Raw genomic sequence first — 24539 nt, forward strand, 5'->3', positions numbered from 1 at the left:
AGCCTCATCAGCCAGTTCTCTCAGTACCCGTGGGTGTAACCTGTCGGGTCCCATGGACTTTAACACTTTCAGGTTCTTCAGGTGATCACAAACCTGATCTTCACTTACAATGGGCACTTCCTCCTCCCCATCCCTGGCATTGTCTTCCATAACATCAGGAGTGTGGCTAGAGGCCCTTGCAGTGAAGACTGAGGTAAAGAAATTATTGAGTACCTCAGCCTTTTCCTCATCACTTGTGACCATTTCACCAGTTTCCTTTCTGAGGGGGCCCACACCTTCCCTAGTCTTCTTCTTCCTATTAATATACGTGTAGAAGCTCTTAGTGTTCCCTTTAACCTCCCTGGCTAGATTCAGTTGAAACTCTGCTTTGGCTTTCCTAACCAGGACTCTTGCTGGTCGGGCAGCTTCCTTATATACCCCCTGTTCTACCTGTCCTTCTCTCCACTTCCTGTAGAGTTCCTTTTTAAGTAATAGTGTGTCCAGTAGCTCCTTGCTCATCCAGGCAGGCCTCCTAGCATTCTTACCTGCTTTTCTCTTTGTTGGTATACAGAGCTCCTGGGCACAGAGGAGGTGGTCCTTGAATATTGACCAGCTGTCCTGCGTCCCTCTTCCCTCCAGGGCTTTGTCCCACGACACTTTGGCTATCAGATCCCTGAAGCGATCAAAGTCTGCACACCTAAAGTCTAGGGTCGTATGCTTAGAATACCTCCTCCTGATTGCCCTGAGGATATTAAATTCAACTGCTTCATGGTCACTGCAGCCAAGGCTGTCTCTGATCCTCACAGTGGTTACCAGCCCTTCCCTGTTGGTGAGAACAAGGTCCAGCATAGCACCTTTTCTTGTTGGTTCCCCTACCATCTGGAGGAGGACATTGTCTTCTATGCAGTCCAGGAACATCCTGGATTGCTGGTGCCTTGCTGTGTTGCCCCTCCAGCAGATGTCAGTGTGGTTGAAATCACCCATGAGGACCAGGGCTTGTGACCTGGAAGCCGCTTCTACTTGCCTATGGAGGGCCTCATCTGCTTGGTTCTGCTGGTCAGGTGGCCTGTAGGAGACCCCCACAGTAATATCGCCTTCCCCTGTCTTGTCTTTAATTTTAACCCATATACTCTCAACCAGCTCATCATCCCTCCCCAGGTGGAACTCCACGGATTCCAGCTGGTTATTGACGTAGAGGGCAACACCTCCTCCTCTCCTTCCCTGCCTATCCTTCCTAAAGAGCTTATACCCATCTATCCCTACATTCCAGTCATGGGAATCATGCCACCAAGTTTCAGTAATAACCACTATGTTGTGGCATCCCAGCAGCACAGTGTCCCTTAACTCATCCTGTTTGTTGCCCAAGCTGCACGCATTCGCATAGAAGCACTTCAGCTGGGCTGGCCCTGTCGTCCTCTTGTGCCAATTCCCTTCGGTTTCCACAGAATGTCCTGGTGCATCAGGATAGTGAAAACATTTTTCCTTACACTTACTCAGAACCTCCCATTTCAATGTAAGTTCATTGTCTCTCATTCTTCCTCCACAACACTGAAAAATCTGACTCAAGTCTTACTGGTGATCTTGTCCACAGGTATGGAATGACTAAAGTCATGTCTGTCCATTGTGTATCATTGCAGCCATCCCCCTCCACCCACCCCCCATAACACCTCCAAAAAATTTATCCAGAATGCATAAGACCAATACCCTCACTTTCTCACTTTCTCTCCCCCATCTCCTGTTCTCCCTCTCCACCTAACCTGACCACCCAGAAAGATTTCATTTTCTTTCAGGGCTAAAGAGGAGAAAGCGCTGTTGCATCTTTTTGCTATTGCCATATAAATACATAAGCACTGAAAACTTAAATTAGTGAGAATATGCCCGAATTCCTGACTTGCTAAGTCTCATGTATCTCAGTCATTGGTTCTTAGATATATTAAAAACAGTGGTATGTACTCCAGATTTTACCATAAATAATTATTTTCTTAGCTGACATTTCACCCTATTCCTTCTCCACAGCTAAGGCTTTCAGGCTTCATTTATGCAATATTGTGTTCATTGAGCTACTTTTCATTTCATGTTCTGATGATCACAATCAAGACAAGTACTGCATGTTAAAACACTTTTGAGCTAGTGAAGAGTTCAATACTCGTAATGCTGCCTTTAAACCATTGCTTATGGAGAGCAACTGAAATCATTCTTATAAAGAATTTAATCCTCATATTAGAAAGAATTCAAAATTCCTCTATCCTCCATGAATTTGAGCTTTGTTTTGAAGTATGATTTGTCAATTTTTGGACCTACAGAAATTTCTTCTGTATTTGGGATCAAAATAATTTTGTATCCAAAACTCAATTACATACTCTTTAGCACTATTGAAATAAAGAATTCAGGAGAATTCATCAAATATCTCTTTTAGGTGTCTGTTCTTTAAAACTGAGGAAAAAAATACATTGATATGTATGACTACCTTTAAGGGTTCCATCACTTCCAGCTGGAGAGCAGACTGACTGTGGTGACCTCAAGGAAAAGGATGCAGCACTCCTTATTGAAGGATCGCCATCCTAAAGTGACAGTGATAAAAAAAATATTACAAACATGAACACATACTGATAAAATGGATTGGATGAAAAAGTACACAACAAATATTTGGAAAATATTGTACTACTATATAGGCAACATTCTAAAACACAGTCTTATGAAGTATCTACAACCAGATTATGCACATGGAAATAAATATGCTAAATAAGCACTTTTGGTTGAAATTAAGAATCCATTTAGAACTTTTTTGTTACATACACTCATAGTTAAAGAATTGAAAAGCAAAAAGATTAAATCTACACAATACCAGCTGAATGAAACAGAGTATAAATAGCAGTTTTTGTAAAACAAGCTCACTATTTTTTCACTTAACATACCCCTTAAAGTTTATTAGAATGCCATATTACTTTTCAGTTAAGCAAACTACCACTTCTCATTTATAACCTCCAGCATACATCAGGACCAATCAAAATCTGTAGCACTCCCATTGCAGCAGCTGAGATAGCAGCTACACCTTCCCTCTGACAATGGCCAAACAGTCAATTTCCATATGCATAGCAGTAGACTAGCCACTCTACATATTCATAGTTTCATTCAGGGTTGGAAGGGACCACAAGGATCATCTAGTTCCAACCCCCCTGCCATGGGCAGGGACACCCCACACTAGATCAGGCTGGACAGAGCCTCATCCAGCCTGCTCTTAAACACCTCCAGGGACAGGGCCTCGACCACCTCCCTGGACAACCCATTCCAGGGTCTCACCACTCTCATGGTGAAGAACCTCCTCCTCACATCTAGCCTGAATCTCCCCACCTCCAGCTTCATTCCATTCCCCCTAGTCCTGTCACTACCTGAGATCCTAGTGAAGGCATAGTTCACACTGCTTAGAGAAAAGGAAAAAAAGTTTGACATTTATGGACTGAAGGTGCTTACAAGGTAAAGAATATAAATCTGTAAGATACCAGATTTCATTAGTTTCACCATCCATGGGCACTTACAAAACAGTTGTATCACCTTTTTCTTCTTCCCACAACAAAATTAATCCAAAACTCATACTGTGCTATTAATTATACTTATTGTTGCAAAGCAACGATGCTTGCAACTGTTGCCTCACATGAGTAGAGTTTTATGTATAAAGAAATCTAATATTAATATTTCATAAAATAAAAGTAAATATATCTTAAAGGTGCATGCATTTTATTAGCAAGTCAAGATGAATTAATTTCCTGATGTATAAGTCACTTGTTTAGTTAATACATTGAAATTACGAAGCAAAATTTTTCAAAATTGGCTTATCTTTCACAGACTCACAGGATGTTAGGGGTTGGAAGGGACCTCTGAATATCATTGAGTCTGACCCACTTGCCAGAGTGAGACCATAGAATACAGCATAGGTCACACAGGAACACATCCAGATGGGTCTTGAAAGTCTCCAGAGAAGGAGACCCCACAACCCCTCTGGGGAGTCTGTTCCAGTGCTCTGTGACCCTCAAAGTACCTCCTTATGTTGAGGTAGAACCTCCTGTGCTGTACTTTATATCCATTGCCCCTTGTCCTATAACAGGGTGCAACTGAGCAGAGCCTGTCCCCTCCCTCTTGACACCAGCCCTCAGATATTTATAAACATTTATTAAATTCCCTCTCAATCTTCTCTTCTCTAGACTAAACAGCCCCAGGTCTCTCAGCCTCTCCTCATAGGGCAGTGCTCCAGTCCCTTAATCATCCTGGTAGCTCCCCGTTGGACTCTCTCCAGCAGATCCCTGTCCCTCTTGAACCGGGGAGCCCAAAACTGGACACAGTATTCCAGGTGAGGTCTCACTAGGGCAGAGTAGAGGGGCAGGAGAACCTCCCTTGATATGCTGGACACACTCCTCTTAATGCACCCCAGGATCCCATTGGTCTTCTTGGCCACAAGGGCACACTGTTGACCTATGGAGAACTTGATATCCACCAGGACTCCCAGGTCCTTCTCCACAGGGCTGCTCTCCAGCAGATCACCTCACAACCTGTACTGCTGAAGTTTATTCTTCCTTCCCAGATGCAGGACTCTGCACTTATCTTTGTTGAACCTCTCTGCCCAGCTCTCAGTCTGTCCAAATCTTGCTGAATGCCGCACAGCCTTCAGGTGTCTCAGCCAAGCCTCCCAGTTTGGTATCATTGGCAACATTTCAGAGAAGACTCTGTCTGCCTGTCTGTCCCCTCATCAATGTCATTGATAAAGATATTGAACAGGACTGGACCCAGAACTGATCCGTGGGGGACTCCACTAGTTACAGCTCTCCAGGTGGACTTGGCACCATTGACCACCACTCTTTGGACTCAGTCTTGTAACCAGTTCCTAATCCATCTCACTTTCTGTTCTTCTATCCCATACTTCCTGAGCTTACTCACAAGGATGTTATGGGAGACAGTGTCAAAAGCCTTACTAAGGTCAAGGTAGACTACATCCCCTGGTCTCCCTGCATCTACCCATTCAGTTATGGCATCATAGAAGGCTATCAGATGAGTCAAGCAGGATTTCCCCTTGGTAAATCTATGATGACTGCTCCTTTGAAATGTAATAAATCGCAAAAACCTTCCAATACTTGGGACGGGGAAAACTTAGTAACTTTTAAAAATATGTTTTATTAAGACAGAAGAGGTCCTCTACCCATGACTGCCAAGAACACAGGCAAAGATGCCTTTTATAAAATTAACTAAACAGAGGAACTAAGCAGATGACCTTTCAGATACACAAGCTATTCCTACTAGAACTGACAAGTTTTCTGAGCTTGTTTACTGTTTCCTAGTTCAGAAGTTCATCAAATGGAGAAATGTAAGCACAAATTTTTAATCTAGGAATGTTCTCAAGTTTATAAAAAAATGGTCCTTAAATTGAGTATATGGGCAGCGAGATGTCCAGAGTATATTATCTGATTTTGTAAAATTATAATATTGCCAATACACAATATCCTCTAATTATCCATAATTTTTAAAGAAAAAAAATACTGAGATAAAAACTAAACAATAAGTAAAGTTTTCAGGTTTTATGATTGAAGAATTTTTATTCATAATTATCTGTGCCAAAGGTCACACTGCTTCTGAAAAGCTACAAAATTATTAAGGTCCCTTCTAATTAAGCTTATTACTGCAAATTCTTCAAACTGTTTTTTACATGATAGCTTCTAAAAATCATCTTTTAAAGGTATAATTACAATTTACCTTTAGTACTTCTCCAATTAAACCAAACAGTGATGGTATACTTCACTTTCCTAGTACGTCACTTTTGAATGAGTTTCATTTCTAAGTTTTCATGAACTAGGATGTGGTTGCATTGCTTCCTCATTAAACATTGTTAAATAAATTCTCCTAATATTAAATTTGTCCAAAAAATCTTGTCTTAACAAAACCAAGATTCCCTTTAAAGTGTACCTTTAACATAGTTGGGGGGTGCATCTACACCTAATACCAAGGACAGCTTCTTATTTTGAAGAATTTCCATTGGTGAAGTACAGACTGAGAAAAACATATGATGACTGTGTATTTTGATAGATTCCTTCATTACAAAACTCTCTTAAGATACTACTTCCTAGGTTATATTTTTAATCAGCATAATTATTGCATTAAAAAAAAAACTAATAAATTCAATAACTTGGAGTTCTACTGTATTAATCCTGGTAAGGGATTTAGGGAGCTTGATGTTAATAGTACACTTGTTAAATACAATGCTTTTTCGTTTTTTTTGCTTCCACAAGTTAATTTAGGAAGACAAGAGTTGTCCACAGATACATTAAAAAGAAAAAAAAAAGGCTCCCTTGCTACAAGGTTTTGATGAAATTTTTAAACTACTGTTATGCTTATTGTTGTAGTCATCATTATGACCACACTGTTCAAAGAGCTACAGTCAAAAAATAAAAATAAAACTTAAGTGCTTTACCCTTAAGTGTTCTTAAGATGCTTATTAAGAAATTCAAAACACTGTGGGAGAAACTACTGGTTTATTTCCTTTAGATTCAAGGTTTCAGCAAGAATCTTTCCACATGAACTGAAATCACTATGGGAAAAGATCTTATTAAAAAAAGAAAGAACATAAAAGCCCACAACAGACCAGTAACGGAAAAGTGTCAAAAGGAATTCTTGCCTTTGACAACATTACTACTACTATATTACCCAATAGGTTAAATACATCAAGTCTAATTGACAGTTAAGGGATTCTTCTGAAAGAAAAGTTAACTATACACCTATTTTGAATCCAGTATTGTTTACATCAACATGTTGCTACAACAATTGCAGAGACTCTCTACCATTTTGTTAAAACAAACTCACATGAATAAGATTTTTTACTTTTACTAATTTCATCAATGTTCCAAACTGTTCCAAAGGAAAGAGAGCTAGAAAAAAAATAAAACTTGCACATTAAAGTTGCAGAGTTGAGTGGACACATCTAAAACTGAATTATATTTGTAGTGGTTTTATTCATCAATAATAACATCACAACATATCTGACTTAAGGCAGCTAAACACATACTTGTTTTATCATAGTAAATATATTCTTTATTATAATAAACTGATCTAGGTAACATACATCGCTACTTAGCCTATGCACCATCTGTAGATAGTCATCATTTGAGCCATGTCTAGAATTATCAGCATGATGATTAGCTGAATTTCCAGATAATTGACTTGAAACTTTATTTTCATGGAGATTCCTCATGCCAGCTGTGACAATGGGACTGGATACTGAAGCTGAAATACAAAAAAAATATAAATAACTATATCGATATAGTCACACAGTCATTAACTCTCAAAAATTTCACCAAAAATATCATAATAGTGGTATTCTGGTTTGAGCTAGAACTAATTCTGTTCAGTGATTTTTACTTTTCTGCTCAATCTCTTCTCAATAACTGCACTTTCTGCAGTTAATGGCATGTTTGCACAGACAGTGCAGAGCAGTGATAACCCTACCAAGGTTAGTATCAAGTACTGGCATGCAGGCCAAGGTCACTGCTAATCTTGTGCCGAACGTTGGGGTGCCATAAAGTAAAAGGCCACACATGCAGGGAGGAGCGGGCAGGACAGGTGACCCTAAACTAACCAAGAAGGGATTGCATTCCATATACATCATATTCAGCATAAAGCTGAGTGATCACAAGGGCCAAGCTCTCCTCTTAAAGAAGAGGACTCTGTCCATTCTGTCTTCAATCCCAATCCATAAATTCCTGAATCTAGTTCCTGAATCCAGATCCTGAATTCATCTGTCTGCCAGCGAGTCCAGTCTGGGACTTCCCCAGTGCCTGCCCACAGCATCAGTAAAGATGGTGTTGTGATTGCCATCAGGGAGATTGGGTTCAATATTGGTTTTGTATCTATTTAATTTTATTGTTATTATTTTCATTAAACTGGCTTGAGTTTTCCAATTCATCAGTCTCACTTATTCCCTTTCTCGTCCCCTTTAGGAAGGCATAGGGGTTCATAGCATCTGTCACCCATTTAGTGGTGGCCCAGCCCAGCACTAACCCTTGACAAGTGGATATTAATGAGTTGGATGCAAGAGGTCTGGAATCTGAACAAGAATTCAACTTTCTTAATTGAATCCTTTTGCCACAGATATCTTGAATAAAACTAGATATCAACAGTTTGAATTTTCAAGAGGACTTAAAACTAAATTCCATGTACAGATTAGCCAAGCTTCTCTCCATATCTATCCTAATTAGAGTCAGTATCATATTCTTATAGCTTATAGAAAAGTTTATTTTCCTCTATATAATTTGTATTTACTACCTTTAGAAACTTCCATAATATTCATTAGACACACAACATTACATACAGAAGAGCTATATAAATTCTAAGCATGCTACTAAACATTAAGAAGAGATGATTTAAAAGAATCCAAAGATAACTCTGTTTATAAAAAAAAAATAAGCCTAGATACTTAATGATCATGCTGTTCAAGAAAAAGGAAAAACAAAGAAATGCATTCATTCTGAAAGTCATCTTTGCCAAATTACTGTATAAATTGAGCATAATTCTAGCCAATTTAGTCTAGTCTAAACTACAAAGGTTTGGCAAGGCTACATAAGTTAGCAGCAAAACTTACGTTGCACTGGCAAAATTAGGTTTTTGCTAGTACAGAGCAATGATTGCCAAAGCTAATGAATAAAACTGGGGCTTTTTTGTTTTGTTATTTCTATTGTCAAGTATAAGTGACAACTAGGCAAAATGGATGTATCGTGCATAGGGGAGGAGTAGTGTAACATGAACATGTCTTTTACAATTTCTTTTTCCTTTAAAAAAAAAAGTATATACTACAACTCTGCATAGTCAGGAAAGTAAGATACCTAAAAAGCACCCTATCAACTCAAAGACTTTCATTAAGCATGTGACTCCTTAAAAGGAGTTAGAGAGCCATGAAACATATACATGAAGGTAAAGCTGACATGTGATAGGAGAATAAAACAAACATTACAGGCTTACCTTGCTGCATCTGAGGATGTGGTGTATAACTAGGAGGATGTGAATATGGCATGTATCCTGCAGGACTTTGAGGAGCATATGGACTAGGCACTGGACTATTCTGTTGTGCCAAAAATCTGTTACCAGAGCTTGTCTGTGGTGGCACAAACCGGCTAAAAAGAAAATTAACAAGAGTTTTTAAAAGTTGGAAAAGGAAATATAAACAAAATGTATTATTTATTATTTGGAATACTATACCTTTGGAAAATTATAACTTCTGTAAGAGATAAAATTCTAATGCAACCAAGAAACCCCTTCAAAAGCTGTATTTTAAGCTATCAATACCTTCCCAACTTCAATTATTACTTAAGAGCCACAGTTTGGGTACTGCATTAGTAAAAGTAAAGCACAGAATAAAAAGCATTCATAAAACCTCCACCTAGGAAAAGAAAGCTATAACACAAATATTTATTAAAATAAGATCTGCACATATACTAATACAGGACATGCAATTTCCAAATGTTGGTCCAAGAAGTTCGAATTAAAGTGACAGGGGAGGTTTAGGCTGGAGGTTAGGAAGAAATTCTACAGAGAGAGAGTGATTGCCCATTGGAATGGGCTGCCTGGGGAGGTGGTGGAGTCACCATCACTGGAGGTGTTTAGGAGACTTGATAGGGTGATTAGTGGCATGGTTTAGTTGATTAGGTGGTGTTGGATAATAGTTTGGACGCGATGATCTCGAAAGTCTCTTCCAACCTGGTTTATTCTATTCTATTCTATTCTATTCTATTCTATTCTATTCTATTCTACTTTAATTACGGGTTTTTTTCCCAGTAAGATTTCAAAAAACATTTAACATAACTATACTGCAAGAGATAGGTATCTGATAGGCAGTTAGGTAAGGGCCTGAGCCAAAGTCCACTATATACAACTTACTCTTTCACTAGCTTTATCTTAGACTCATCCTAAAGACAGGAAGCCATGAAAGTAGAATAAGCTTGTGACAGTAACATGTATATCATAACTTACATTTTTATATAAGCTTTTCAAAATAAAAATAAACCAAATAAATACTTCAGAATGTACAATACATGCTTTCGCAATCCTCATCTCTAGATAGGAATTCTACGAAGATAAGTGTGCCCAGAAAGAAATAGTAAAGTATATACACAAGGCTTTTTCAAGGTTTTTGAGAATTAGCACACTGTAATATTCACAATTTAAAAAACCTCTTTGATATCACTTTTTAGATATAAAAGTTAAAAAGCATACTGTGTTTTGGGCAAATACAGAGCATTTTATATACAAAGTATTTTATTAAGCTAACTTGAAGTTAAAGAAGTTTATTTTAATAATGTTATCTAATAACTGGAGATGAAAGATCAGTAACTGGATCGAAACTACATGCAGAACTTTTTCCTCTAGTCCAGAGTACTGTATTATATTAACAAAGGCCTGGATTATAGGTACATGCTACTTGCTGACACTCAAAGTTTGAAAAAGAACAAAAAAGTTGGTGAGGAAGATGCTGGAAGACTGGCCAAACTACTGGGCTCCTCTGAGCAGCCTTTTGTGTAACTGTTACAGCAACACTCTCTCCTTTTACAAGCCTTCTTTCCCATCCTCCTGTCACGTTGGTACTGTTATACATGCCACGACATATAGCACCTTCTCTCATCCTCATGCCACCAGTCTCAGTCTCTGCCATAGGTAGAGAAGAGCTGGAGGGGTGGCAGGAGGCAGGGATATTCATGAAGCATTAAGAAGATTTGCCAAAATTATAGGAAGGAGAGAGAATGGGGAATCGTAAGTACTCAGAATACAAAAATTAACTCATTAAGAAAAAGATGTTGTCTTTGCCAGATGAAGAAACTCACCCTGCTGTCAGACTTGCAAAATTTGTCTTGACACTGATCATTTTCCATTCACATACTTGCAACAAGAATTGAGTGTCACCGTAGTTTGCTGCCCATACCACCCCACTTAAAAGAAAGCATTACCTGGAAGGGCTATGTGAGATAGTGGTTTGTTGATAATTGGAAGATGCAGGACTACCTCGCATGGAATTCTGAGAAATATTAAACTGCGACATCATCATTCCTATTAAGAAGAAGATAGTAGCATTACTTTACAAACATTTCCTTTTTAATGAATGATGTCTCTCGTTTCAGAAATTATTTTATACAAAGATATTATATTACAGATATTAACATCAACTACCTACAACTGTTAGAAAATATTTTTTAAAAATATCAATTCCACGTAAGATGTCTATTTTACATTATGACATATAGAGTGTTCCCTAAAGATGTTTATAAATTGCATTAATACTGCAATGGTAGCTCCTTCCTCTGTTCCTTAGCAAAAAACCTGCTAGTAAATGCAAACTTTTTATAACAAGATGTGTGCTCCATGTCCCAGATTGGTGTGTACACATTGTGGGAATAGGTAAAAGCTTTGGAAACTTCACACATTTTTTACACTGTTGACATATCACCAAGAAGAAGATTCATGGCTGTACTGTTCATTTCCATACCTTAAAATACTTAAGGATTTCTTTTAAAGGCAAATTTGATTGTTGGAAATGTTCAGTTCTGAGAAAACATCATCCTAGTAATAACATTCCTAGAATGAGTTTCCTTAATACATACTCCCAATACTTGACTTTTTTTTTTCGGCTTGGAAAAAAGTGATACATGTAAATATATTTTATCATTACTACTAAATGCCAAAGAATGCATTGCATAAATAATGCTACTATTTCTGCCTACTGTGCCTCCCCAGGTGCCACTGCAGAATAGGTATGATGGTCTAGAGGTGGAGGACCAGTCAGTGGATGATGTGGCTGTCAATTTATTCACACTGGAGGAGTCACTAAAACCATAAAGAACTACGTCCTGTATTATTACTACCATCCCCACAAAGAAGAAAAGGAGAGTTACAGTTGTAGGAGACTCCCTCTTGAAGGGAACAGGGGGTCCAATCTGCCCAGCAAACCGTTCTCATAGGGAAGTCTCTTGCCTCACAGGAGCCCACATTAGATCACCAGAAACTCTCAAGCCTACTGAGACCCTCAGACTAGGAATTAGTTTGGGACCTGCTGAGCCACTTGGACACTCATAAGTCCATGGGAACGGATGGGATCCACCCTAGGGTGCTGAGAGAGCTGGCAGATGAGCTGGCCAAGCCGCTCTCCATCATTTTCCTCCAGTCCTGGCTCACTGGTGAGGTCCTAGATGACTGGAAACTGGGCAATGTGATCCCCATCCACAAGAAGGGTCGGATGGAGGAACCCAGAAACTACAGGCCAGTCAGCCTGACCTCAGTGGGGGGAAAATGATGCAGCAGATTATCCTGGGGGCAATAACTGCGCACCTGAAGGATGGCCAAGGGCAGGTCCTGCCTCTCCAACTTGATCCCCTTCTATGATCAGGTGACACGTCAGGTGGACGCGGGGAGGCCTGTGGATGTGGTCTACCTGGACTTCAGCAAGGCCTTTGACACCGTCCCCCACAGCAAACTGCTGACTAAGCTGTCAGTTCGTGGCTTGGACAGAAGCACTCTGTGCTGGGTTGGGAACTGGCTGGAGGGCCAAGCCCAGAGAATGGTGGTGAATGGTGCCACATCGAGCTGGCAGACAGTCACCAGTGGCGTCCCCCAGGGATCAGTGCTGGGCCCCGTCCTCTTTAACATCTTCATTGATGATCTGGATGAGGGGATTGAGACAGTCATCAGCAAATTTGCAGATGACACAAAGTTAGGGGCAGATGTTAGTCAGTTAGAGGGTAGAAAGGCTCTGCAGAGGGACCTCGACCGACTGGACTGATGGGCAGAGTCCAATGGGATGGCATTCAACAAGTCCAAGTGCCAGCTGCTGCACTTTGGCCATGGCAACCCCATGCAGAGCTACTGGCTGGGGTCAGAGTGGCTGGAGAGCTCCCAAACAGAGAGGGACCTGGGGGTACTGATTGACAGCCGCCTAAACATGAGCCAACAGTATGCCCAGGTGGCCAAGAGGGCCAATGGCATCCTGGCCTGCATTAGGAATAGTGTGGCCAGCAGGAGCAGGGAAGTCATTCTACCCCTGTACTCTGCATTGGTTAGGCTGCACCTTGAGTACTGTGTCCAGTTCTGGGCCCCTCAGTTTACGAAGGACATTGAGACACTTGAACATGTCCAGAGAAGGGCAACGAGGCTGGTGAGAGGCCTTGAGCACAAGCCCTATGAGGAGAGGCTTAGGGAGCTGGGATTGTTTAGCCTGGAGAAGAGGAAGCTCGGGGGTGACCTCAGTGCCCTCTACAACTACCTGAAAGGTGGTTGTAGCCGGGAGGGGGTTGGTCTCTTCTCCCAGGCAACCAGCACCAGAACAAGGGGACACAGTCTCAAGCTGCACCAGGGGAGGTTTTGGCTGGATGTTAGGAAGAAGTTCTTCATAGAAAGAGTGATTGGCCATTGGAATGGGCTGCCCAGGGAGGTGGTGGAGTCGCCGTCCCTGGAGGTGTTCAAGAGGAGATTAGACGTGGCACTTGGTGCCATGGTCTAGTCATGAGGTCTGTGGAGACAGGTTGGACTCGATGATCCTCGAGGTGTCTTCCAACCTTTGTGATACTGTGATACTGTGAGACTACTATCCACTACTGCTCTTCTGTCTGGGTGGTGAAAAAGATGTAACATGTAGCCCAAGGGCAATTAAAAGAGACTATAGTACCCTATGACAGTTAGTGAGGGAATCTGGAGCAGAGGTTATCTTTCCTCCCTTCTTCCAGTACTGGGCAGAGACACTGGAAGGGGCAGGCAAATCCATTCCATTAATACATGGCTCCATGACTTGTGTCAGCATCAAAACTTTGGGTTCTTTGATAATGGGTTAACATGACACCAGACATGCTTGCACCAGACAGGAGCCACCTTTCTCAAACGGGTAGAAGGGTCTTTGCCCAGGAACTAGTGGGACTTATTGATAGGGCTTTAAACTAGATATGAAGGGGGAAGAAATCAGGCGTGCCTGTGATAAACAGAGGATCAACTCACTGGGGGCTCTTGAGGCAGTAGAAGCCAGCAAGGAAACTCCCATGAAATACCTCAAGTGAATCTGCTAAGAAAGTGTTGCAGCCAACTGCCCAGTGGAAGCCTCTACATGAAAACACACAGTATGGGCAACAAACAGGAGGAGTTGGAAGCTACTGTGTGGCTAGAAAACTGCGACCTGATAGCCATCACTGAGACTTGGTGGGATGAATCCTATGACTGGAGCGTGGCTATTGATGGCTACAAGCTGTTCAGAACGGACGGGCAAAGAAGGAGGGGTGGAGGCATTACCCTCTATGTCAGGAAATGGATAGAGTGTGAAGAACTGTCCCTGAAGAACTGCCATGAACAGGTCAAAAGCTCACAGGTAAGAATCAGAGAGAGGCAACAAAGGGAACCTTGTGGTTGGCATCTACTACAGGCCACCTGACCAAGGGGACCCTGCTGAAGCCTTCCTACTCCAATTATAGGAGGCTTCACACTCACAGGCTCTCATTCTGCTGAGGGGCTTCAAGCACCTCAACATCTGCTGGAAAAGTAGCACAGCAAGCTGTAGGCAATTGAGGAGACTCCTGCAATGCCTCACAAATGCAAGTGAACTCATCAGTGATGGCAAGACTGGAGGCAGCCTGGGCCGCAGTGATCATGCAGTGATGGAGTTCACAGTCCCAAGGAATATGGGATAGTAGGGCCCCCTGGGAAATGATCCTCAGGGACAGGGGAGCAGAGAAAAGCTGGCAGACCTTTAAGGACATTTTCCATAGAGCTCAAGACCTCTCAATCGTCAGGGGTAAGAAATCAGTCAAGGAAGGGAAGAGACCAGCATAGCTGAATTGGGACCTGCTGGTGAAAATAAAGAACAGGAGGGTACTGCACAGATAGTGGCAGCAGGGACAGGTAACCTGGGAGGAGCATAGCAACACTGCCCAGATGTGTAGAGATGAGGTCAGGAAGGCCAAATCACAGCTAGAGCTGAACCTGGCAAGGGACAAAAAGAATAACAAGAAGGGCTTCTACAGGCACAACAACCAGCAAAGGAAGGTTAAAAAAAAGTGTTCCCCCTCTGAAGAGTGAGACTAGAGAGCTGGTATCAACAAACATGGAGAAGGCTGAATGCTACAGGTTTAGGGCTGATGCCCTAGTTTCCTAATTGCAAATAAGTTTTCCAGAGGATTCAAGACCAGGGGCTGGATGATCCCCGAGGGGGCTGAACAGAATATAAGAGATAAATTTATTCCATTTCATTGGTTCTGCAAATTTCTATATAGTCTAAAAGCACAGCTTGTTTTTCTCCTTTTCTTCTTCTCATTGCTTGTTTTCATTTTCCTACTGGTCTCTCCCTCTGGCCTTGCCTTGCTTGGCTTGATTGTTCTTGTTTGGGTTACTGGTAAGGAACAACAGCGGGATAGAGAGAACATGTTAGCTAGTAACAACCCTCTAGACTTTTGTCCAAGGAAGCCTGGGTCTGTACAAGGGGGTCTGTATAAACGGGTAGCTGGGCTATTGTCTAGTTGCATATGTACATATGCATTTGTATATATTTATTACCTTTAATATTTAGTTTACTTTTGTATTTTAATCTGCCTTTTTTTTTTTTTTTGTAAATAATAATTTCATTTAACTTCCAAATTCTGTGCAGTGTGGTACTTTACTCCTTGGGGTAAATTCCAAACTCTATTTGGTGTAAACCCATCACACTGAGGTACTCAATAACATTTTTGCCTCAGTTTTCACTGTCAATCTTGCTCTGTCCCCCTCCTGAGCTGATGGACCAGTAGATGAGGACCAGTGCAGTAAAGTCCCTCTCACCATAGGGAAGATCGAGTTCAGGGCCAACTGAGAAACCTCAACATACATAAATCTATAAGACCTGATGAGATGCACCCCAGAGTCCTGAGAAAATTAGCTGATGTAGTTGCCAAGCCACCCTCCATGATATTTGAAAAGTCCTGGTAGTCAGGTGACATCCCTGGTGACTGCAAGAAGGGAAACATTACACCCATTGTTAAAAAGGGTAGAAAGGAGGACCCTGGGAACTACCAATCTGGCAGCCTCACCCCTGTGCCTGGGAAGATCATGGAACAGATCCTCCTGGAAGCTCTGATAAGCTCTGGTAAGTCCTGCCTGATCAATTTAGTGTCTTTCTACAATTGAGTGACATTAGTGGACAAGGTAAGGGTAACAGATGTCAGCTGTGTAGACTTCTGCAAGGCTTTAGACACAGTCCCCCACAACATCCTTCTTTCTAAGCTGGAGAGATATGGATTTGATGGGTGGGCTGTCCAGCAGATGAGGAATTGGTTGGATGATCACATCCAAAGGATAGTGGTCAACAGCTTGATGTCCAGGAGGAGATGTACTGGGACCAGTACTGTTCAATGTCTTCATCAATGATATAGACAGTGAGATTGAGGCACCCTCAGCAAGTCTGCAGATGACACCAAGCTGAGCGGTGTGGTTGATAAGACTGAAGGATGAGATCCATCTAGAGGGTCCTGGAGAGGTGGGCTGAGGAGAATCTCATGAGGTTTAATAAGGCAAAGTGCAGGGTCCTGCACCTAGGTTGAGAGCAGCCCTGCAGAGAAGGACTTGGAGGTGCTAGTGGATGAGAAGCTGGACAACAATGGGCACTTGCAGCCCAGAAGGAAAATTGCATCCTGGGCTGCATCAAAAGAAGCATGGCCAACAGATGAAGAGAAGTGATTCTCCCCCTCTGCTCTGGTGAGACCCCACATGGAGTACTGTGTCCAGTTCTGGGGCCCTCAACACAGGAAGGACATGGACCTGATGGAGTGGGTCTAGAGGAGGCCACAAAGATGATCAGAGGGCTGGAGCACCTCTCCTACACAAACAGGCTGGGAGAGTTATGGTTGTTCAGCCTGGAGAAGGGAAGGCTCTGGAGAGACCTTATAGTAGTCTTCCAGTACTTGAAGGGGGCCTACAAGAGAGCTCATAGAATCATAGAATGGCTTGAGTTGGAAGGGACCTTAAAGATCATCTACTTCCAACCCCCCGACATGGGCAGGGACACCTCCTACTAGCCTAGGTTGCTCAAGGCCTCATCCAGCCTGGTCTTAAACACTTCCAGGGATGAGGAATACACATATTCCCTGGGCAACCTGTTCCAGTATCTCACCACAATAATAATAAAGAATTTCTTACTAATGTCCAATCTAAATCTACACTGCTTTAGTTTAAAGCCATTGCCCCTCATCCTATCACTACAAGCCCTTGTAAAAAGTCCCTCCCCAGCTCTCCTATAGCCCTCTTCAGGTACTGGAAGGCCACTATAAGGTGTCTCCAGATCCTTCTCTTATGCAGGCTGAACAGACCCAACTCCCTCAGCCTGTCCTCACTGGAGAAGTGCTCCAGCCCCCTGATCATCTTTGTGGACTCTTCTGGACCCTCTCCAACAGTTCCATGTCCTTCTTGTGTTGGGGGCTCCAGAGCTGGACACAGTACTCCAGGTGAGGTCTCACCAGAGCAGAGGGGCAGAATCACAGGATACAGTTGGATTTCTGGGCTGCAAGCACACATTGTCAGTTCGTGTCAAGTGTCTCATCAGCCAACACCCCAAAGTCCTTCTCTGCAGGGCTGCTCTCAATCCACTCATCACCCAGCTTGTAGTTGTGTTTGGGAATGGAGGTGGCAGGGGGGTCTGTGCCAAGGAGACAAAGCAAAAAGTTTCCACATAATACATCTTTCTTGCACTATTTGTTCATTGTAACTAAAACGAATGTATTCAAAATATAATATTTAGCTTTCTGAAGATATATTTCCTCAGAAATTTACTGAATCAAGAATTTTATTCCACATTTAATGTAATTCATTAGTCAGGTAGTCCTTCTGTTCTTGTATTATATAAAAAAGCTGGGAGAAATTAATTTTCCAGTTTGTCCATACTAATGCTGGAACTCACACTCAAAGGATCATGGTGCAGAGGCCCACCGCAGACTGAGTAAATAGAGAGGGGGTCCCACTGTCTTCATTCCTTATCAATTCTGGGCATTGCAAACACTGGATCACAGCACCCAGCACTGACTTCACTGCATGCTGGACTCAACAGAGAGCAGGAGAATAATATTCAGAAAGAAGACAGTAAGGAAAGCAGAAGAGATGAACTTGAAATACTAGAAAATAGTCTAAATTTCATTCCTCTAGGTGGCAAAATATATTACAGAAGATCTCTATCAAATCCCCAATTGTTCTACAAATCATGACTCTACAGACATTATAAAATCTGTTCAGAAAGCAGAAGAAAATCCAAGCTTTGCTGCCGGAACACATCAGTATATCCTCCTTTGGCCTTGGAGATCTGAATGGGATCTACTGACAACTAATAAGGCTACCACAATTTGACAGCATCTACCTTAAAGATCCCCCTATTTCCAGGTAAGAGTGCAGCCTTTTTCCATAAAAAATGAAGCCACACATTACCTAGCTTTTCCAAATATTCATTCCAGGGCCTTCTTCCTCTCAAAAGACTTGGTCTACAGCTATGCTTTTCATCTCTTCCCCGTCTTTAATTTTTTTCTTATTTCACACTTACATTGCAATGTTTGTACTGGTAAAAGCATTCAGAATTATGTAAGTCTGATCTTTTCTGATTCTCTGAAGCCACTTTAATACAGTAACATCAACTATTCTTTTAAGTTTCATGTTCAATTGTTTTAAATTCTATACTAGTTCCTTCCTTCAAGCATAGGCCAAAGCACATTTACTAGAGGTGCTTTTATTTCATTAAGGCTTATTCTTAACCTACTGAATCAAGCTGCAAAAGTGTTTCCCCCTCTGAAGCACAGAATTAGCAAAAATTAGAAAGAAATTAACTCATTTTATCTTCTTTCTTTCAAAAACCTCTGTTGGAACAAATATTTTCAAAAACAACATCTCCCTTTTGCACTGGCAAAAAAAATATTTTATTCTACAAACCTGGTAGAAGACCAATTCAAGCATATGTAATTTGTGGAACCACTCTGCAAAAACGGGTAGGACGGTCACAACTCTTCCCACAGCTGGAAAAATCATGCTCTGCCACAACTACAACCAAACCCAGAATCTAGAGACTGTTTTCAGCTTGAATTTCAGGATATATGTATCAATGACCTACTAACTTAGCACTGCCTTTCACATTTTCATTCCAGGATATTTGTGCATTCTTTCAAGGAACATTACATGTTCTGTCCTTAGCAAGTTCTTTTCAAATATCATAAGGTTTTTTACTAACTGGTCTAAGTGAAATAATTTAAACTCATTTTATTACTTTTACTCTCCAAAAACATCCTATAATTTCTATCTCTACGGACTCCAGTAACATTTCTATCTACATCTCTACAAATCTAGCAAAGCTTTATCCTCAAACTGCAAAAACTCTGGAAATTCATAGAATCACAGAATCATAGAATTGTTAGGTTGGAAGGGACCTCAAGGATCATCTAGTTCCAAATTCCCCTGCCATAGCAGGGACACCTCACACTAGATCAGGTTGCCCAGAGCCACATCCAGCCTGGTCTTCAAAACCTCCAGGGATGAGGCTTCCATCACCTCCCTGGGCAACCTGTTCCAGTGCCTCACGACCCTCATGGTGAAGAACTTCTTCCTAACATCCAGTCTGAATCTACCCATTTCTATTCTTTTTCCATTCCCCCTAGTCCTATCACTATCCAACACCCTAAAAAGTCCCTCACCAGCTTTATTGTAGGCCCCCTTAAGACATTGGAAGGCCACAATTAGGTCTCCTCAGAGACTTCCCTTTTCCGGACTGAATAACCCCAACTCCCTCAGTCTGTCCTCATAGGAGAGGTGTCCAACCCTCTAATCGTCCTCGTGGCCCTTGTCTGGACACATTCCATCACATCCAGATCCTTCCTGTAATAGGGGCTCCAGAACTGGACACAGTACACCAGATAGGGTCTCACCAGAGCAGAGGGGGAGAACCACCTCCCTCAACCTGCTGGCTATGCTGTATGCTGCACTGGTTAGGCCACACCTCGAGTACTGTGTCCCATTCTGGGCTCCTCAGTTTAGAGAGGATGTTGACTTGCTGGAACGTGTCCAGAGAAGGGCAATGAAGTTAGTGAGGGGTTTGGAACACAAGCCCTATGAGGAGAGGCTGAGGGAGCTGGGGTTGCTTAGCCTGGAGAAGAGGAGACTCAGGGGTGACCTTATTACTCTCTACAACTACCTGAAGGGTGGTTGTAGACAGGCAGATGTTGGTCTCTTCTCCCAGGCAGCCAGCACCAGAACAAGAGGACACAGTCTCAGGCTGCGCCAGGGGAGGTTTAGGCTGGAGGTTGTGAAGAAGTTCTATACAGAGAGTGATTGCCCATTGGAATGGGCTGCCTGGGGAGGTGGTGGAGCCACCATCACTGGAGGTGTTCAGGAGGAGACTTGATGGGGTGCTTGGTGCCATGGTTTAATTGATTAAGTGGGTTGGATGGGTTGATGGGTTGGATGCGATGATCTGGAAGGTCTCTTCCAACCTGCTCTATTCTATTCTATTCTATTCTATTCTATTCTATTCTATTCTATTCTATTCTATTCTATTCTGCTCTGCTCTGCTCTATTCTATTCTATTCTATTCTATTCTATTCTATTCTATGCTTCTCTTGATGCAGCCCAGGATCTGATTGGCTTTCTGGGCTGCAAGTGCACACTGAGAGCTCATGTTGAGCTTCTCGTCCACCAGCACCCCCAGGACCTTTTCTTCAGGGCTGCTCTCAAGCCAGTCACTGCTCAGCCTGTATCAGTGCCTGGGATTACCCCGACCCAGATGCAGGACCTTGCACTTGGTCTTGTTGAACCTCATGAAGTTGGCTTGTGCCCACCTCTCCAGCCTGTCAAGGTCCCTCTGGATGGCCTCCCTTCCCTCCAGCCAGTCTGCTGCACCACACAGCTTGGTGTCATCAGCAAACTTGCTGAGGGTGCACTCAATGCCACTGTCCATGTCACCCACAAAGATGTTGAACAAGACAGGTCCCAGAACTGATCCCTGAGGGACTCCGCTTGTCACTGGCCTCCACTGGGACATGGACCCATTGACAGCCACTCTCTGGGTGCAACCATCAAGCCAGTTCCTTATCCATCTAGTGGTCCACCCATCAAACCCATGTGTCACCAGTGCAGGACAGTGTCGAAGGCTTTGCTCAGGCCCAGGTAAACGACATCAGTTGCTCGGCCTTCATCTATTAATGTTATGACCTTGTCAGAGAAGGCTACCAGGTTTGTCAGGCAGGATTTGCCCTTGGTGAAGCCATGCTGATTGTAAACAATCACCTCTTCGTTATTCTTCTGTCTCAGCAGTGCCTCCAGGAGGATCTGCTCCATGATCTTACCAGGCACAGAGGTGAGACTGACTGGCCTGTAGTTCCCTGGGTCATCCCTCTTTCCCTTCTTGAAAATGGGAGTTATGTTTCCCCTTTTTCAGTCAGTGAGGACCTCCCCAGGCTGCCATGATTTTTGGAATATGATGGAGAGCAGCCTATCAACCTCATCTGCCAGTTCCCTCAGCACCTGTGGGTGTATCCCAATTGGGTTCCATGGACTTGAACACTTTCAGGTTCTTAAGGTGATCTTAAGGTTCTTCGATCATCACGAACCTGATCTTCACTCTCAACAGGCAGTTCCTTGTTCCAGTCCCTGCCATTATCTTCCATTATTCTGGGAGTGTGGCTGGAGCCCTTGCCAGTGAAGACTGAGGTAAAGAAGTCATTGAGAACCTCAGCCTTCTCCATGTCACTTGTCACCAGCTCACCTGTCTCCTTTCTGAGGGGGGCCCACACCTTCCCTAGTCTTCCTTTTACCATTAATATACCTCAAGACATTTTTATTGTTTCCCTGGATCTCCCTGGCTAGATTTAATTCTAACTGAGCTTTAGCTTTTCTAACCAGGTCTCTTGCTGCTTGGGCAGGTTCCTTATATGTCCCCATTCCAGCTGTCCTTTCTTCCACTCCTTGTAAAGTTTCTTTTTGTGTGCCAGCATGTCCAGGAGCTCCTTGCTCATCCAGGCAGTTCTCCTAGCATTCTTTCCTGCTTTTCTCCTTGTGGGTATACTTTGCTCCTGCACACAGAGGAGGTGATCCTTGAACACTGAGCAGCTGTCCTGGGCCACTCTTCCCTCTAGGGCTTTGTCCCACAATACTTTAGCCAGCAGATCCCTGAAGTGATCAAAGTCTGCATGCCTAAAATCCAGGGCTGCAAGCTTGGGATACGTCCTCCTAGTTGCCCTGAGGATCTTAAATTCTATTGCTTCATGGTCACTGCAGCCAAGGTTATCCCTGAGCCTCACATTGGTTACCAGCCCTTCCCTGTTGGTGAGAACAAGGTCCAGCATAGCACCTTTTCTTGTTGGTTCCTCTACCATTTGGAGGAGGAAGTTGTCTTCTATGCATTCCAGGAACATCCTGAATGCCTGTCCTTCCTAAAGAGCTTGTACCCATCTATCCCTACATTCCAGGCATGAGAATCCTCCCACCAAGTTTCAGTAATAGCCACTATGTCATAGCATTCCAGCAGCACAGTGGCCCTTAACTCATCCTGTTTGTTTCCCAAGCTGCATGCATTTGCATAGAGGCACTTCAGCTGGGCTGGCCATGCCACCCTCTTCGGTGAATCCCCCTTGATTCCCTTGGGGTGCCCCAGTGCTTCATCCTTGGCTTGCCTCAGGGCAACAAGTGGAGAGCCCTTGCTAGCACTCCATCCCTCTGCCTCTGGTGAGCTGCCCCAATATTTGACACAGGCAAGCATGAAATTAACAACCTTTTCCCCTTTGAATCTGGTTTAAAGCCCTATCAATGAGCCCTGCCAACTTCTGCCCTAGAATCCTTTTGCCCCTCTGTGACAGGTGCATCCCATTGGTTGCTTGCAGCTCTGGTGCCTTATAAACTGAGCTGTGATCATAAAATCCAAAGCCCTGTCAATGACACCAGTCCCAGAACCATGAATTGACCTGTTGGCTCTGCCTAAATGTTCTCTCATCCATTGTTGATGTCAGAGGGATGGAGGAGAACACAGCTTGAGCTTCTGATACTTTTAGCAGTTGCCCCAAGGTCCTGAAGTCTCTTTTAATTGATTGTGAGCCTCACTGCTGCATCATCACTACCTACCTGAAAAAACAGCAGGACTCACAAGGGTAGGAAGTTTACCTACAACATCCTTTACCTGGGCACCAGGGAGACAGAGGTGTAGAGTAGGGTTCTGGGTTGGAGTTGGTCATCTTGGACCTCTCTATGAAGTGGGTCCGCTCCCCTCAGCAGGGAGTCACCTACAACAATGACCCTTTGGTTTTTCTTTTATAGGTCAGTCTTTATGGCTGGCCTGAGGCAGGCTGGCCTTGGTGGTACCTCTGGCCTTTGTGAGTCCCTGTCCTTGCTTGCAACCATTTCCTCCTTTAGAGCCTCATACCTGTTCTGCAAGGGCACTGTGGGTGGTGTGCTTCTCAAAGGAGCACGTTTGCTCCGTTTGTATAATTTGTTTCGTCAGGTAGCTACCTGTTCCCATTGACCCTGCACATGTGAATTACTGCAGGAAGTCTGTGGGGGCTACCTGATGAGAGGATATCAAATCCTCTGCTCCACTAAGAGTTGACTCCTGTGCTGTACTTGTAAAGATCAGTTTGTGAAAGTTATCAATTTCCTTTTCACTCTCCCTGATGCTTCTTAACCTACTCACCTCTTCCCTTAGCTCCATCACTTCATCCTGGAGCTGTACCAGCTGGCTAAGCAGGTCAAAAACCCGCTCACACCTCACACACCCATAGTTAGTGTTACCCCCAATTGCCTGTAAAAGGCTGTGGCATTCCTCACAACCTGTGGCCTGGGTGCCACTATCCATTTTGGTAGGTGCAGAGAGCACAGTCTTCTTTCTCCAAGTAGCCACCATTATTCCTTCAGTAAGACTGAAGCACCTTGTGTCCTGCCCACACACCCTGCTCATGACAATTACTGAGTTAATTCAAAAGGAGCCCCTGAGATACCTCACAACCCACTCACTGGGTTCCAACTGAGCTAATTTAAAAGGAGCCCCTGGGGTACACTCAGTGAGTATTTGTACTCCCTGTCCCTGTTAGCCTGCCTGCACCAACAGCCAGGTGCTCTCAGATGTCTGACCACACCCCCTCCCTCTCCTGCCCCACTCACTAGGTTGCAACTAGCAAATAGGCTAGTTGCCTCACAGCTCACAGTCTGAGAGCCTCTGCCACTGGGGTTTAAATTTCCTGCGGCTTCTCTGGGAACGCCCCCAGCCACATCACCCTCACAGGCAACCTTGCAAGAGCCTCCAAGTCAGGTTGCCTCTCCCCCTCTTTCTCTCTCGCTCTCAGGTTCCTTGTGTCCGGGAGCCCTCTTTTCTCTTCTAAAGATCTAGGCACAGCACAGAGCTAGCTGGTGCTGATGCAGTTGCCTCGCAGCTCGCAGTCTGAGGTTGTTTCTTATAGTTGTTTCATAGTTTTTAGTATTTAAAGAAAATACTTCGGTTTCAAATTCAAAAGTCTCCACATCTACAAGTAGAATATGTCTGATTAATCCTTAGCTTGGTCTCTCCTCCATCTTTGCTTTTCAAC

At 43.2% G+C, this 24539-nt stretch overlaps 1 protein-coding gene across 4 annotated transcripts in view; it reads right to left on the reverse strand.

Annotated features, from left to right (window-relative positions):
- Nucleotides 1-24539, reverse strand: part of NIPBL (NIPBL cohesin loading factor) — a 302820-nt gene that overhangs the window by 175667 nt on the left and 102614 nt on the right. For all 4 annotated transcript variants that reach the window (XM_068155385.1, XM_068155384.1, XM_068155381.1 and 1 more), the window contains exons 5-8: nt 10953-11052; nt 8974-9125; nt 7082-7242; nt 2447-2540 (exon numbers count right to left, since the gene is read on the reverse strand). In XM_068155385.1, the coding sequence (XP_068011486.1) occupies nt 2447-2540; nt 7082-7242; nt 8974-9125; nt 10953-11052 (507 nt within the window). The remainder of the gene's footprint in view (nt 1-2446; nt 2541-7081; nt 7243-8973; nt 9126-10952; nt 11053-24539) is intronic.

The sequence above is a fragment of the Melanerpes formicivorus genome, unplaced genomic scaffold (assembly GCF_026170545.1).
Source record: "Melanerpes formicivorus ecotype bairdi unplaced genomic scaffold, bMelFor1.0.p_v2 SCAF_31, whole genome shotgun sequence".
Lineage (NCBI taxonomy): Eukaryota > Metazoa > Chordata > Aves > Piciformes > Picidae > Melanerpes > Melanerpes formicivorus.